This window comes from Condylostylus longicornis, unplaced genomic scaffold, assembly GCF_029603195.1.
Source record: "Condylostylus longicornis isolate FDR11 unplaced genomic scaffold, ASM2960319v2 ptg000038l, whole genome shotgun sequence".
In the NCBI taxonomy this organism is placed as follows: Eukaryota; Metazoa; Arthropoda; class Insecta; order Diptera; family Dolichopodidae; genus Condylostylus; species Condylostylus longicornis.
Genome location: NW_026578007.1, coordinates 8,139,788 through 8,156,088, shown reverse-complemented (window position 1 = coordinate 8,156,088; position 16,301 = coordinate 8,139,788). Strand labels below are relative to the sequence as shown.

The 16,301-nt window shown below is 24.5% G+C and overlaps 1 protein-coding gene across 4 annotated transcripts in view; it reads left to right on the top strand.

Annotated features, from left to right (window-relative positions):
- Positions 1-406: 406 nt before the first annotated feature.
- Positions 407-16,301, top strand: part of LOC129609297 (protein TANC2) — a 43,708-nt gene continuing 27,813 nt past the window's right edge. Inside the window, exons 1-2 of one of the 4 annotated variants that reach the window (XM_055521236.1) lie at positions 407-595; positions 1,137-1,862. In XM_055521236.1, the coding sequence (XP_055377211.1) occupies positions 1,712-1,862 (151 nt within the window). In that variant the 5' untranslated portion in view covers positions 407-595; positions 1,137-1,711. The remainder of the gene's footprint in view (positions 596-1,136; positions 1,863-16,301) is intronic. The other 3 variants (XM_055521238.1, XM_055521235.1, XM_055521239.1) reach the window with 3 other exon arrangements.

Sequence of the window (16,301 nt, the reverse complement as noted above, 5' to 3'; positions counted from 1 at the left end):
GTAAAAATAGAATTACTGTATGAAGTGTCAGTCTGCTATGTGTATAGTGAACCTTATATTAAATTAATGTTATTATTTATTAGTTAACTCATTTGAAAATGAAGCCTATAATTAAGTGTTGAAGGAACTCCTTTATTTTAATTTAAATAAAACTGAAAAAGGAAACACTTTAATTTACCAATACAAAAGACGGCGAACTATTGTTAAAGTAATAACTAATAACTATATGGTTAATAAACCAGTTACGAAATTAAATATCTCTTAACACCACTGAATTCTATGATCAGTTTTGTTTTTTCTTTTTTATAATTTTCGTTTTATTTTCATTATTATTATTATCGTTTATGTTTTGTTTTATTTTTTTTGCTTTTCATCCCAGACCAGACATAAAGTTAGGCTTCAGCGATCAGCTTCTGCAATATTTAGACTGAAGTTAAGATTTAGTTCTTAAAATGACGCAGTAAATTTATGTTGTGTTGTTATGTTGTGTGCACAAAAAAAAAAAAATAACTGTGTATGACTAAATAGTGTTAACGCTAAGTATAATTTTAAGTATAGTATATGTAAGTGAATCTGTGTGAAGACGAAAAAAGAAGTGATTTTTTTTTTTATTTTTTTAATTTTCATTTTCATTTTTGTTCCGATCGAGCTTAGTTTTCTCATTAAAATGAAAAAAAAAAGAACTCGTTGTATAGTTTAAATTTTTTTTGTGTTTCCTTCTATTTGCTTTTGATTCTCGCTCGGTTTTAGACTTAAAAATTTTTAAAGTGCGGTTTAATTTTTTTTTTTTATAATAACATTTTCGCTTAATTCTTTTCTTTAAAAAACAATAAACGAGTTTCAAGTTATTGCTTTTTTTTGTTTCATTTATTTATTTACGATATATATACGGTATTTATACATACATATGTGTATGTTAGATATAATATAATATTTACATTTACGTTTTTTTAATTTAAATTTTTAAAATTTTGTTAAGAGTTTTTTTTTTTTAAAGAGGCTTGTTTTTTTAATTTGTTTAAAAGAAAAGAAGTTTTAACAAATTATTTTTTAAAAAAATACATGAAAAATATAATTGAAAATTAAAATAAGAAAACAAAGAAAAAGAAAAGAAAATGAAACAAATTATTTTATAGGTAGTCAAAGTCCAACATTTATGTTTGAATTGCATTTTATGGTTTGTTTAAAAGAACAGTTATGAAAAGAAAGTTATAATTCAAAGAATCACAAAAGTAATAAATTATATAAAGAGAAGTAAAAAGAGTAAATTAAAATTAAAAAAAAAAAAATAAATATTGTACACATACACGAATATACATACAAACATATGTTTGTAAGACACAACAATAAAAATAGTATGTAGAAATGTAGAGATAAATGATAAAACAAATTAAATATCAAAAAGTTAGTGACAACCTACCACCATCCGAAAATAAAGAAAATTTATGTTAAAAAATCTTTATGTTTTTTTTGTGTTTTTTAATTAAAGAAAACCGTCAAAAAAGAGAAAATCATAACAAAAAAAAAAAATGAAAGATGTGTAAAAGCGGTAAAGTGGCCAAATTTAATTTTGCTGTTTTTTCTTTTCTTTTTTTTTTTAATTCATTGATAAATAAATAAACAAATAAAAACGCAAAAAAAAAAAAATATTAATTAAAGCGAAAAAAAATTGTATAAAAAATTAAACGAAAAAGAAATACGAAGAAAAAAAATGTCTTTTATCAATTATGCAATACAAGATATTCAACATAACAGTAACAGTATAAGTAGTAGTAATAGTAACAGCAGCAGTAATAATAACAGTAATTGTACAACAAAACGAGATAATCGACCTAAAAGTGGTCTAAGTTTTAGTGTTTCTGGTAAAGAAAAAAAAAAATATTTTTTTGTTTTTTTTTGCATTTTATTTCTATAATTTGTTTTTATGCAGTTCTATTTATTTTTTTATTATGAATATTATTTTGCAATTTATTTTTTCTTTAATAGAACAATATGTTCTTGATTTTTATTATAAAATAATGTATGTAATCATGAATGTTATGTGATGAAATCCATATAATGAAAGATAAATAATGATTGAGTGTTCATAATAATTATAAGCGTTTTTCATAAACGTAAGTATGTTGCGTATATGTGCAAGAATTGCGTTATATACTTGTGTTCATAAAAGAAAAATGTTGCTAATCTAATTTGTTCATCAACATTGATAATTTTTCGGAATATAGCGAAATTAGTATGATATAGCGCATATATTTATATATTAAATCATATGAACTGTTTTAGTTTTATAAAAGAGTTAAAAATATATTGGATATTTATTACATGAATGTTTAGTTGCAATACTGCAAGCGTCTCGTAGTTATTATTTTTCACTATTGCGTTTATGAAAATTTCTTATGATATGTACAAATTGAGTATTGTGCTAATTTTTATACCTATGTAAATGCATTCTAATATATGTATATTTCAAAAGGCATATTTTGAGCTTACAGCCTAATCGTGTTTCTCACTTTTACTCACTTTCAAATCGAGAATTGTCCTTTTTTCTAATGAATATTTTATTTTTCCACTAAGACTACTCATTTGGAGTTTTGCTTTTTGTTTTTAAAATTCATTGATTGAACCTATCACTCTTAAAAATAAAATGAATAAATAAAGATTAAATTTTGTATGCACTTTAGAAAATACGAGATGCGGAATATGGAAAAATTCTTCTCACTCGAAAATTACTTTTATATAAATATATGATAGTCGCTCACTTTCACACTTGGCGAATGAAATAACAAAATACACAATCACATCCTTATAGTCATTTTTTTTGGAAGAAAATTGAAATATTCTCCTGGGTATTGATTTTTGCAAATGTATGAGAAAGTCGGTTGTTAAGTTGAACATTTGTATAATACAAGAGAGACACAATTCTGAACGGTTGTTTTAAATTTTTCTAAGTCATGGAAAAAGAAATTGATATAAATTAACATTTGCAGTACTGTATTTCAAATAATTCAATAACTCCTAAAACAGAACAGGTGTGAAAATACTAAATATCCATATACCAAATTGGAGGTCAGGAGACAAGGTTGCCAGCTGTTTTAAAATTGGAGAATGCTCCAATGTTTCGTCGTTATTTTTGAAAACGAAAAGTTAAAATTTCAAATTTTTCCAAGTTTAAAGTCTTGTGATTCCAAACTCTGAACAGATTATAGCTAATACAGATATTCATAAGAAAGCTGTTATTCTGTAGTTTTTAAATATTTAATAATTCACCTGTTTTACACGGGCACTGAGTTAATTTTATTACACGGGCACTGATACTTAAAATTTCAGAAAGTAAAAAAGTCAATCGAAATTGACTTTAAGCCGCTGTAATTCCGAACCTGTTGAGCTGTGAACATCGTCTCCATACAAAAGTTTTGTCTTCCCATGAGGGCCTATATACAATGGTATATTGCAGTACACTTTGATACGAGAAGCACTCTGTATACTTACATATTATGTGCTATATGGATACATGTTTAAATATTGAAATGGTACTGAAAAACGTGATGCATTTATCCGAAATATTTTCAATACAATAGAGATATATATTTTAAAATTTTACTATATACAATTTTCTAAAACATAATTGTGTTGTTGTATGCATATTGTGTACCCTAATATTCAATACAATATCTTATTGAGTTATTTTATAATAATTAAATTAAATATAGTTATTATGAGCATGTAAATGGATAGGTTGTAATTACGAACAAATTAACTTATATTTGCATACTATTTCTATTTACCATATATTAAATTGCCTTGTACATATACCTGTGTTATTTGTTTAAATATATAAAATAAAATATATGTATAATAATGTTGCGCACGTAATATAATGAAATATCCAGTATTTAATTGCATATTTACTTTTTAATAAATGATATTTGTTTAAATTTTATCCACCTTACCTCCTAAGAAGGCTATATACAATTTAGTCTATTATAATTTAAATATGTAGTATGTAATTAATATATAATTTTAAGAATTATTAGTTGTTGTCTACATTTTGTCTAATATTATATAAGGTGTGTCTATTTTTCATGAATTATATAAATATTCAATTTGTATTAATAACATTTATTTTGTTGTTGTTTTAAATAGTTAGCAGTTTTACACTTAATTTTTTCTATTTTAATTACTTTAATTTTTTATCGCTGATATTTTAAACACTAATAATTTAAATTGCATATGCGAAAGAACGAACTTGCATTTATTTTAGTATGAATATTTTAAGATTATTTTCTATATGAAATTTATAGTGAAATTGAATTTTGTTATAATTTATAAAATGTAAGAAAAGTAAGTTATAAAGTGGAAAAATAAAATTTAAATACTACGAGTAAAAATGAGTCCATTAAACTCACTATTTATTTTTTAAATCTGAATTTCAGTTTTTACATAAACGCTCAAAAAATTTTTTTTGGAACATTTAGAAATTTGAAAAATTTTTTGTTCTAAATTTAAAATGTGCCCAATTTTCGTATTTGACTTTTACCATTTTCGTCTAATTTTTTATACCCTGCACTTCGTGAAGGGTATATTAACTTTGGTATGGAGTTTGTAACTACTTGAAGGAGTCATCTGCGGTATGGACATATATATATATTCTTGCTCAGCGTAAAATTCTGCGTTGATTTAGACATGTCCGTCCGTCCGTCCGTCCGTCCGTCCGATCGCACGATAACTCAAAAACGAATAATGCAATCGACACCAAACTTTCACAAGTTGCTTCTTTTGTGCCAAGGACGAACCCTATTGTTATTGGACCAATTCGGACAACGGGTTCGGGCAGCTGCCATACAACTCAAAGAGTTTATTTTAATTATTTCAAAAACTAATAAAGTTACAAATATAAAATTTTGTATACATATGTCCAATTATATTCTACATATGCTCTAAAAATTTTAATGAGATAGCTGCACCGGTTCGGGTGGCTGCCATACAACTCCAAAAGCAAATTTTTTATATTCGGCAAAATAATAAAGTCAGATTCATGAAACTTGGCAGTCGTGTGTCCAATTATGGGTCAAAGATATTTCTGAAGTTTTGGTGGAATTGCTTGACAGGTTCGAGTGGCTCCCATATAAGTCCAAAACCTTATTTTAAATATTTGAAAAAATAATAAAGTCAGATTCATGAAACTTGGCACTTGTGTGTCCAATTATAGGTCAAAGATATTTCTGAAGCTTTGGTGGAATTGCTTGACAGGTTCGAGTAGCTCCCATACAAGTCCAAAAGCGCACTTTAAATATTTGAAAAAATAAAAAAGTTAGATTCATGAAACTTGGCAGTTGTGTGTCCAATTATAGATCAGATATATTAGCGAAGTTTTAGTGGAATTGCTTGGCAGGTTCGAGTATCTGCCATACAAATATAAAAGCTAATTTTAAATATTTGGAAAAATAATAAAGTCAGATTCATGAAACTTGGTAGTTGTGTGTTTAGTTATAGGTCAGACATATCCGTGAAGTTTCTATAGAATGGTTTCACAGGTTTGAGTAATTGCTATACAACAATGAAAGGTGCAGGGTATAATTCAATCGGTTCATACCGACTGAAACGTTTTTACTTGTTTAATTCTTACTTTATGGCTTAGTTTAAATTTTATTTAGTCAAAAATTGTCATAGTGTGCATATTTTTAATTGTTGAAATAATTATTAAAAAATTATTAAAAAATAAAGTTTATACATTAAGTACAGAAAGTGTACATTGTTACAAAAATTCTAAAATTTTTTGAATAATGACAATAAAAAAAAACTATTTAGGTTCACAAATTGGGTGAGATAACATCTTCTTGTTTGATAATTTGAATGCTGTAACTTTATCTGCCAGATTGTTATGTTTTAAAGGTTTTTGTTGTCTAACTTTTAACAAACAAGATTTTGTTAAATTGAGATTACAAGATTAAGTCAAAATATAAATTGTATTCATAATGATATGTACAAGATGAGTGATAGAATAAAAAATATTTAATTTAGTTTGTAGAAAATAATGAATAATTATGATAAGCCAATAGGTTTCCTTTTCAATTAGTTTTATTGATATCTATCTAATTTATTTTTAAATTCATAACTGCAGTGTTTCGCAGTAGCTCAATTAAGTTCTTATAAATTTTTGTATTGCATATTTATAGGAAACTACTTGAATTCTTTATACTCATTTTACTTTCGGTTTATTCAATTACAATACTATGTACAACATATACACAATTCTATGTGCGAACATGCATAAATTTTACGGTACGCACAGTTGAATGTAAGTACGCTACAGCAGCATGTAGTACTTCACAGTTAAATGTAAACATGCAATAGCAGCATGTAGTCCTCAACAATTCAACAAATTGCTAAGCAAATTTTTTATAAATATAACTCTGTTTTGAACTTCACTCATAAAGATTTTTGATACTTGTATTCCAGTAAGTAATCAACTTACTGGATCAAACTAAATTAAAATAAAACAAAAAATTATTCAAAAAAGCATTGTGATTGTCCATTAAATTAATCATGTAATCTTTCATCTTTTCATATATTAAATAAAGGATGGTTAATTTTGACAACCAAATTTATGCAATTTTATACTTTAAAAGATTATTGCCTTAAGCTTTTTCTGTTGCAAGTGAAAGTTATATGAATAAAATCAACTGTCTTTTTTTTGAATTACATATGGTAATGTAAAAATGATTTGGTTTAAATTGCTTTAAAAAGTTAATTTTTGATAGTTTTTTTTTTTTTGAAAATCTGTAAACAAAAATAAAATTGAGATCATAGTACAAGTTCTTTGATTTTGACATATTAAAAACAATATCTTATACATAAATACAGTAGTAACCAATTAGTTTTTAAAAAACATAAATTGAATTTGAGTGGTTCAAGTAGCTCCGAAACACATTTACGGTCAACAGGGTAGGGTGAAGATATTAAAACGTCATCTTTCAAGGAACTTCATTTAAATGGGAATTTATGCATTGCGTAAATTATTTATGTTAATCAAGTTTCATTTATAAAATTTAACAATAATATCCTATAAAAAGTTTTAAAAAACCATTAGTTACTCGCGTATTTTTATAACATATAATATTCTAAATTTTTAAACGTTCAAACGCCACTAACATATTATGTATGTTTGTATGTATTGACCTTTAACGGTGTGTTATTTATATAACAAGCTCTCAATCATCTTTTGTTTAACTACAAAAACTCTAAAATATACAAAACTTTTTGTTTTAAATGCTTAACAAATCCATATGCTTCCTATACAAATACAACAATAAGCTATTATAATAAAAATTTATTTAAACACTTTCATAAAATTTATAAATAACTATCATTCATAATAAAATAATTATGATATTATGATAGCAAAAAAAAAAAAAATTCAAATAAAAATCTAAAATAAAAATATTGCTAATTTCAATAATGACTGATAATAGTGTAAATAGATTATAATTATAGTTGGTATCTGTATTTACCTTTATAGTATTTATTTTTCAATTTAAAAAATATTCTTATATATAGGCAGTATAATTAGAAATGTCAAAAAAATATACTTTGATAATGTATTACGTTCCGTATTGTCTTTTCTTAAAAAAATTTTACAATGCAATGCAGAACGCATTGTATAAAATGCGTTCGAAACGCAGATACTCGTATAAGCAAATTATGTATTCAAAAAAATTCTGGATGGTTTTCGTAAAATTTTGACGATAAGAATTACTAGTAACCCTTAAATTGACATAACGCTAATTTTTGATTTTTTGCGTTGACTTTGATGTTGAAAATTGGAAAAATAGGCTGATAATTTTAAATAGGCTGATAATTTGTACTTAATAATGTTTACAATTTTATTCATATAACATCAATTTAAAGAAAAATGAACGTCAATGTCAAAAAATTAAAATTTATATTCAAAAATGTATAAGAAAAAAACTTTGTTTTTGATAATACGAAATACTGCGATAATTATTACATTTATAAAGGTTGTCACTTTAATATACATTCAAAAATTATCCAAAATTAAATTTTTTAAATTTGAAAGCAATTTAAATTTTTAGTTTCTTTCTTTTTATAACAAAATATTAAAATACATTAATTAGTATTGTAATAAAATTAATATTTTGTTTTCCTTAATTAATATGTTTTATTGATAATTTAATGTTGATAAAAATAAATTATTTATACAAAAATTTATTGGTAATATGAATTTGATTTTACAATCATGAGATGGAGGAAAGGCTAATGTCATTTGCTTAGTTTAATTAGTTAGAAAATCTATTATTAATATTATGTATTAATATTAATAAATTTCGATTAAGCTGATAAAATTAGGGAACAGATTTCTTATATGTGATTTTATAAAAATTATTATAAAATCACATATATATAATGAATAAGTCATTATCATTTCATTGCATACATTTGTACGCAATGAAATGATAATGACTTATTCATTATAATTGCAGGTTATTTTTTAATTTTTAAGCGCATATATCTTAACAATATTCCAGATTTGGGGGCTCTTATGTACATACTTTATTGCGGCAGACTTTGGGGAGTATTAATAAAAATTGACATTGAAATCCACTTTCGTATTTAAAGATATACACAAAATTTCCCTAATCAAATTTCGAGTGTTTATTTCAAACCTGTAGTATAGAAAAACTTTATTGTTTATTCTAATTACAAGTTAATTGATTGTAAATTCCTCACATTTTACACACCTTTTTGAAATTATTTCTTTTTTTTCATATTTAAATAATTATTTTCAATTATTCTTTATTTATTAATACTTGTACTTAGAATCAAAACTAATAATTAGTTGCGAATCGTAGTCCCTTCTGCAAATTATTGCAATAAAGTTTTTATATAATATGTTCCGGTTCAAGTAACTGAAGAATCAATGTTTATTATACCCATTAGAATATGCGCATTAGAGTATTACTTTCTATTATTCAATTGCTAAAAAGAGATACATTTCCTGTTAACTGTAAGAAAAATTAAGTACTAAGTGTAAATATACATATATAAATATAGACAATTATTTTTTATTAAATTAGAACATAGTTTTTGAATTTGAAACGTACGTAATTAAATTAAATTCAAAAATATTTGGGACTCTAAAATCTGTCGCAGAAGGAGGTGAAAGCATTGTTAAAAAGTTTAAAAAAAAATGTAGTTTCTCATCTCGGTCGGTATTATGTTACGTTAAAAATTAATTTTGATTAAAATTTATCAAAAATTATGTTATTATTAATTAACAAACGTTTGATTAAATTTTTGTTAAATTCTAATTCAGCTATATGTCTCTGTAATGATCGATGATTATCGATACCATCGGTTTGGTTCTCACTTACTCTTAAATTGTATCGACTATGTAAATTACAGCATATTCATTTTATTTGGTATGAGATTATCCCTTTAAATTTTGTTCTTAAAGAAAATACTGTGTGGCTTTAAAAGCTGCACTTTGAATATAAAGTTAACTATCGTAGATCTATGAAAATTTAATAGGAGATGTCGCTCGTTATTATCCTACTCGTGAGAAATCTACTCCAATTCCTTTTTGGGGTAAATGTTGTAAGGGTTACAAAGTGTATTGCAGATGGTGAGATGCCATATAATAATTAAAATGAGATGCCATATATTGATTAAAATATATTTATAAATAAGTATTTGAAAATTTATTTTAATCTTTTTAATTGACAATTATATAAGCGGTGAATTTTTTTATTTAATTTTTTTTAATTAGTTATAGTCTTTAAATTGTTACATATATGATTATTTACATGGGTGCGTATGTATGTTAGTACGCGCGTATATACCATGAGCATGAATATTTTAAGCCATAATTTTATTTTTTAATTTGCAGCTATTTTAAATTCTAGTTTTTCTCTTTCTTTTTTTTTTTGTCTAACTAAAGTAACAATTTATATAATATTATAATTTTTAGTGTTTTACGCTTATGACTTAGCGTACACTATATTAGAGACCTTTATAGAATATTATTCATAATATTCAGTGAATATGAAAATTATTTATTTATGTAGATTAGTTTGAAGGAGAAAAAAAAAATTGTTTATTTATTTTAATTAATATAAGAGATAAAAAAGCTATAGAGGAGAGAAGAAGAGGTAAGGTGGAAAAAGGGTGTTGGAGTTGAAAAATATTATACAAATTTTATCTTATATAACTTTATTAATAAGTTTATGAAAAAAAAGTTCTATTTAAAAAAAATTTATGTATATATATTTATAATTTATTTTTCATAATACACCTTTCTTCTTCATGATTCTTCAAAAAAAAAAACCTTGGTTTCTTGGCGTTTGTTTTTCCTGTGTAGTATTTGTTTCATGTTAATATTGCATTTTGAAGAGGGTTGGGTCCAATTTTAAAATATTGGGTACGTTAATAGATATACTTATACTAAGTATGTATACCAAATAATATGAGAATTTTTTTAACAGTTTTTAATTAATTCAATTAATATTCTTTTTTTTCTCTTTTTTTTTTTTTGAAATTGTGATCATTTTAATATTTTATACCTAGATAATTGATAGAATTTATGATGCTTCTTTTAATTAAAAACACGTTTATTTTCAAAATATTGTATAGACTATAGAAGGTATATGAAAATTGGTATTTTTGTAATATATTTATGTAGTGTTATGGAACAAGAACTATATGCATATTTATATAAGCAGTTATTGAAAATTTAAAGTATAATACTAATATCGAATTTTTAAACTGTCAAGTCTTTCAGGAATATTTAGGAAAAATAACACAGCGTCTTGCAAAATCATAAAATTTTGATATAATTGACGAGTTTTTTTTTTAATGAATTGCATTTTACAGAGTATGTGCTTTGTTAAGTAATAATATAAGAATTATTTAGTGTTTTATTCTCTATGCATTGCTATATTATAGAGAATAATACTATCACAGTTTGTGCTATTTACGAACTCTGAATATAAATTTAGAGAAATATAAATTTTGAATTACAAAGCTAAAGATGTTGTAAAGCGAGTGAATAACGGTAAGAAATTGCAGATGCATATTCTCAGAGCTTTAACATTTTGCAAAATTCATGAATTTTAATAATATCTGACATTAGCGTCATGAATTCCAGCAGTAAATACTATTACAAATTAATGTCAATTTTTTAATATTTTTGTAATCTTTCTTATTTGTAAGAAAAATATTTTGAAAATGACTGCTTTATATAGAAAAAGAGTAAGAAATATGGGATTTTTATTTATAAATTATAAATCCAATTGATAAGATTAGTTTGATTAATTGCATTAGACTGTAGATAGATCTGATTGAAATGACCAGATTCATAACATTCTGGGAAAGTGCCAAGTTATTGCATTGGTAACATTTTTTCAATACAAAAATATATTTTTTTTCAGCAGCAAGTCTGTTGGCATATTATGTGAATAACTGAAACTAGTAAATGATGTCATTAATTTGACAGATAAACAAACAAATATTATCGTGAAATCATCTCGACTAACCCAAAATAAACCTTATAGTGTATACAGAACTTTTCAAGTATAATAAGTTTAATATAAATAACTATAAAATTTATTTTCTTAATACGTAAATTTTTAAACAGGAAATTGATAATTTTTGAAATCGATTTTTTTTTTTAACTGAGTTTTTTATTAGCAATTTTAAATTTTATATTGCTGCTGTCAGATACTCGTTGCATTTAAATTCAATTATAGTGAATGAAAAGTTTTTTTTGGTTATTGTGAATTTTATATAATTTTAGTTTGCTAACTTTTGTGTGTCGCTAAATACATGTAACAATTTCGATCAACGATAAAATTTTGACATTTTTCTGTTAAAAGAAAATATCTATAGCTTAGCACAATAAAGTATTAAGAAAATTTTGCTTTAACTGTAAACTAAAACTACTTTTAATATATAAATTAAATTAGAAAATTTTCAATTCATTTAAAAAATTAATTTACTTCAAACACCATTTATAAAAAATTTTTAAAATTTTTGATTAAATTTTTATATGCATATATACTTATATAAATTATTTTTTTTGTACATGTAAAATTTTTTTTTTGTTAAATTATTTTTGTAATTTTGTTATTTAAACTCTTATTTGGTTTAATGCATCTAAGGTATATGATATGTGTATGGAATTTTTCATATATAGACGAGAAAAAATTTTAACTCGGTAGTTGATACTTAATTTAAATTAACATTAAATTCTTATGATTCCATAAATTTAATTAATTTAAAGTGATTTAATTACACTTATTTCTTATTTAAAAGTGATTTTTTTTTTAATTGGTTTTATGAAATTAAAATAAAAATTATTGAAATCAATTTAGAATCAACTACATACATATATGTACCAGTTTTAGTTTCCTATAATGAATTTCTATTAATCATTTTATATGAAGAAATCATTCTATATGTGCGTGAATTATATCATAATTACAATACTGGAATGTACTTAGTTTATACAAGGTTATTTGTGGGTGATTCTGCATAATTAAAAAAAAAATAAAAAATTTCGGAGGTGTTGTATGTACATATGCAAATATTATTTTTAATATATTTTCAATTTTATTTCTTCAATTCTTGTTGCGTTTTTGTTTTGTTTTATTGGTTAAAATTTTGTTTTATTGGAAATCAATATACAATTAATTTGAAATTCTAAATTCAATACTGTTTTGTGAAAACCGTACATATTTTATTTGCAAGAAAAATATTCGATACGGAATATCAATAAACTATAAGAAAATTCTATAGTATATTCGCTCCTAAAAAAAAACATTTAATTTTTATGAATTCAATAGGTATTTTCACAAACACCAGTATATTGCTTCAGTACATATGTATGTATATATAGGCAAAACTGTGCTAGATTTATGTCTATAAACAAATGTTGCTAATCTAGTTTGTTCAAAAGCACTAACATTGTTAAATTTTCGTAATACAGTAATACCCCGCACTTACGTACCCTTTGGGACCGCAGCGTGTACGTAAAACAAAAATGTACGTAGAATGAATCTACTACTCGTACTTTATTGATGAATAATATGTTTGAAACAAACTAAAACAATAAATATATAAATAAGAAGAAAAAGAGGGATATTATGTATGCAGTTTTATACTTTTATTTCATACGTTTTTATACTATATTTAACACTTAACGTGTATTAAAAAAACAAAACAAAAAACAAATTCATATACATATATAAATATCAAACAAAACTGAAATATAAAACATAAACTTCAAAATTCATCAATACATAATTTAAATATAAATAATATTGTAATTGTTACGCGAGAGCTCAGAACACTGGAGCTTGGATTAGCCCCGGGAGAGGAATGTTTGAGAATGCCGCCAGACCAGTCCAAGTTACCTCCCTTTAATACCGCCTTTTTTCCATAAATTTCAAAACCAGAAAAAATGTACTTGGGGACAAAAATGAGATGTACGTAAGTGCGAGGGTACGTAAAACGAGCGTACGTAACACGGGGTATTACTGTATATAGCGAAATATATATGAGTAAATTATTTGAACTGCTCTTATAATGAAACAGTTAAAAATATATTGCATATGTTTTGCAGTATTGTGTTTTGCAATTATTGTTTTGCAGTACTGTCTTTATGATAATGCCCACAGTCTATAATTTATTTCGAATAAGATTCGGTAATAAAATATAATTTTGCAGATATTAACTCTAAAACTACAAAATACATACCATTATTTGAAGAAATTCGTTTGCAATATCAATTATTTATACCAAGCATATAAATTATTCTTGCTAGCAGAAAGTTCAATTATTCTTACTAGTAGAGAGTTTTAGATAAGCTTAGAATTATTTACCATACCGCAATAAATTTGTTTTTTTTTAATTTTTTACAAGATTTAGAAAAAAATTTAATATTTATATTGCAAAACAAGTCTGTTTTGGTTTTTATGTCTCATAGGGTTGATTTTGCAAAATATTTCTATTCAAAATCTATAAAGGTTTTCAAGCTCATTTCAAAAGTATTTTACTCAAATTTTTTTAGGAATTTCTTTTGGGATCTTAAACATCGCATATCCAAAATAAATATTGTTTACAAATTGAGATAATTTCGACAATAAATTGAACATAATGCTTCTAAATTTTTAAAAAATTAGATGTATCGTTTACGATATGGTTTTGTGTTCTTGATTATTATGTACTATATATAAATTTATTTATTGCAAAATGTTTACCCTCAGTTTGAAAACGACCATTTTACACCTTAATTTTATTTCATTTTCTTTTTTTTTTCGTTTATAATCCAAATTTGATAACAAAGCGAAAAATATGAATAATTTAAGAAGTAGCATAGGCAACAAAAAAAAAATAAACTATCTTGGTGTGTTTTTTTTAAAATTACTTTAGTTTAAATTCGAATTACTTAAACTTGAAAACTGTGTATTTTATGTTCCAATTATATGAGATTTAAATTAAAAGTAAAAAGACATTTTATGCTGTAGCTATAGAAATTTAATATTATTTTTTTTTTTTGTTAATTAAATTTTAGTACGTACACACCAAACCAACATAACAAAACCGACAAGCAAATTAATAATAAGCAAAAAACAAATAAAAAACAGTAAAATAAACATAACTACGATTATCTCTGATCTTAAATTAAAAAAATTGCAACAGGTGTAAAAAAACAAAAAAAAAATTATAATATGGAAGTAGTAATTAGAGTAGTGGCATATAACAACATAAAAGTGTAGTGAAAAAGTGTAATATTGGATTTTTGTTTGTTTTTTTTTTTTGTTGTAAAATATGGCAATAAAATTATAGTCATGTTTTCTTTTAATTAAAATAAAACCTCAAATAATTTGTTTTTCTTTTAATTTCATTTAAAATGAAGAAATTTAATATATGTATCTTATATTTAAATAACTGCGTGTGTGTATAGAATTCTATGCAGCTTATAATTTTTGCAATAATGTAATTTTTTCTTTGAAATAAGAACACTTCACTTATTTTTATAATATTATAAATTGTATAGAATCATGGGATTATCATGTGATCTTGCAATGATATTCTTCGTTTTTTCTATAAATCTACATACATAATAAACCATTTCATATATTCATACATATGTTTGTGTGGAATTTCATGAATAATAAATGTGGCGAAAATTGTACGCGAAAAACATCACACAATTTAAAATTATGAATTAAAATTAATAAGGTTAAGCTTCGTTCGAATACTTTTGAAATATGTCAGTCTAATTCTGAATATTAGTTTTTAATTTGGCCATTTTACTCACTTTCAAATTAGATGTACGAAAGACACAGAGCTTCAAGACTTTAGTTAGCGCTTTCAAAAAAAAATATTCATGCGATAGAATAGAAGTGCGATAGAATGTTATAAACAAGCCATACTTAACCGAAATTGATTTGTAAGCCGTATTCAAAAATGTATATACTAAAAAGAAGCCACAATCTTTTAACCATAATCTGAATTTTTTTTTTTTGCTTTAAAACGGCGGGGCATTAAAAATAAGGTACTTCCATTTGGAGCTCAGAAGACACTCAGAAGTTATGTCATCGATAGAAAATGGATTGAAAAAATCTCCAAATTTTATTTACATCTTTTTAGCACTTTTCCAACATTTTTTTGAAAAAAAGTGCTTATTAGTTTCACTCTGTCCGTCCGTCTGTCCGTGTGTCTGTTTACAAAACTTCTACACCTTGAAGATAGAAAGCTGAAATTTTGTACGTACATAGATCTTTACTAGAAACTTATTTTCGTAGAACAACATTTTATCTATCTCCCCCCCTTTAGAAGTTATACCCCACCGAAACCCTAAAAATGTCATTTTTTAACTATTTAGTGCAATGAAACCATAAGCATTTTTCAAATTTTGCAAACGCAGAAAGGCAGCGGTTTGCTTCCCCTAGCGGGGTATACTAAAGATTAACTTTAGAAAAACAAAATGGCCGCTCAAATTTACCGTTATCTAAAGTTGTTTTTTTCCAAATTTTTGATGTCGATTAATTTCTAGACCCCAGCCTCTAGTAGCCTGAAATTTTAAGGGCTTTTAGACACTAATAAATGCTTCATTTCGTTAGAAGAAAATTTTTTTCCATCTCCACCCCCTCAAGTTCGCCTCTTGAAATTTGTAAAATTTGAATTTTTGACGCCTTATATTTGCGAAACCGGAAGCTTTTTCAAATTTCTATAAACGCAAAAAGCTAACGGTAAATTCCATGACATTAAAATATATA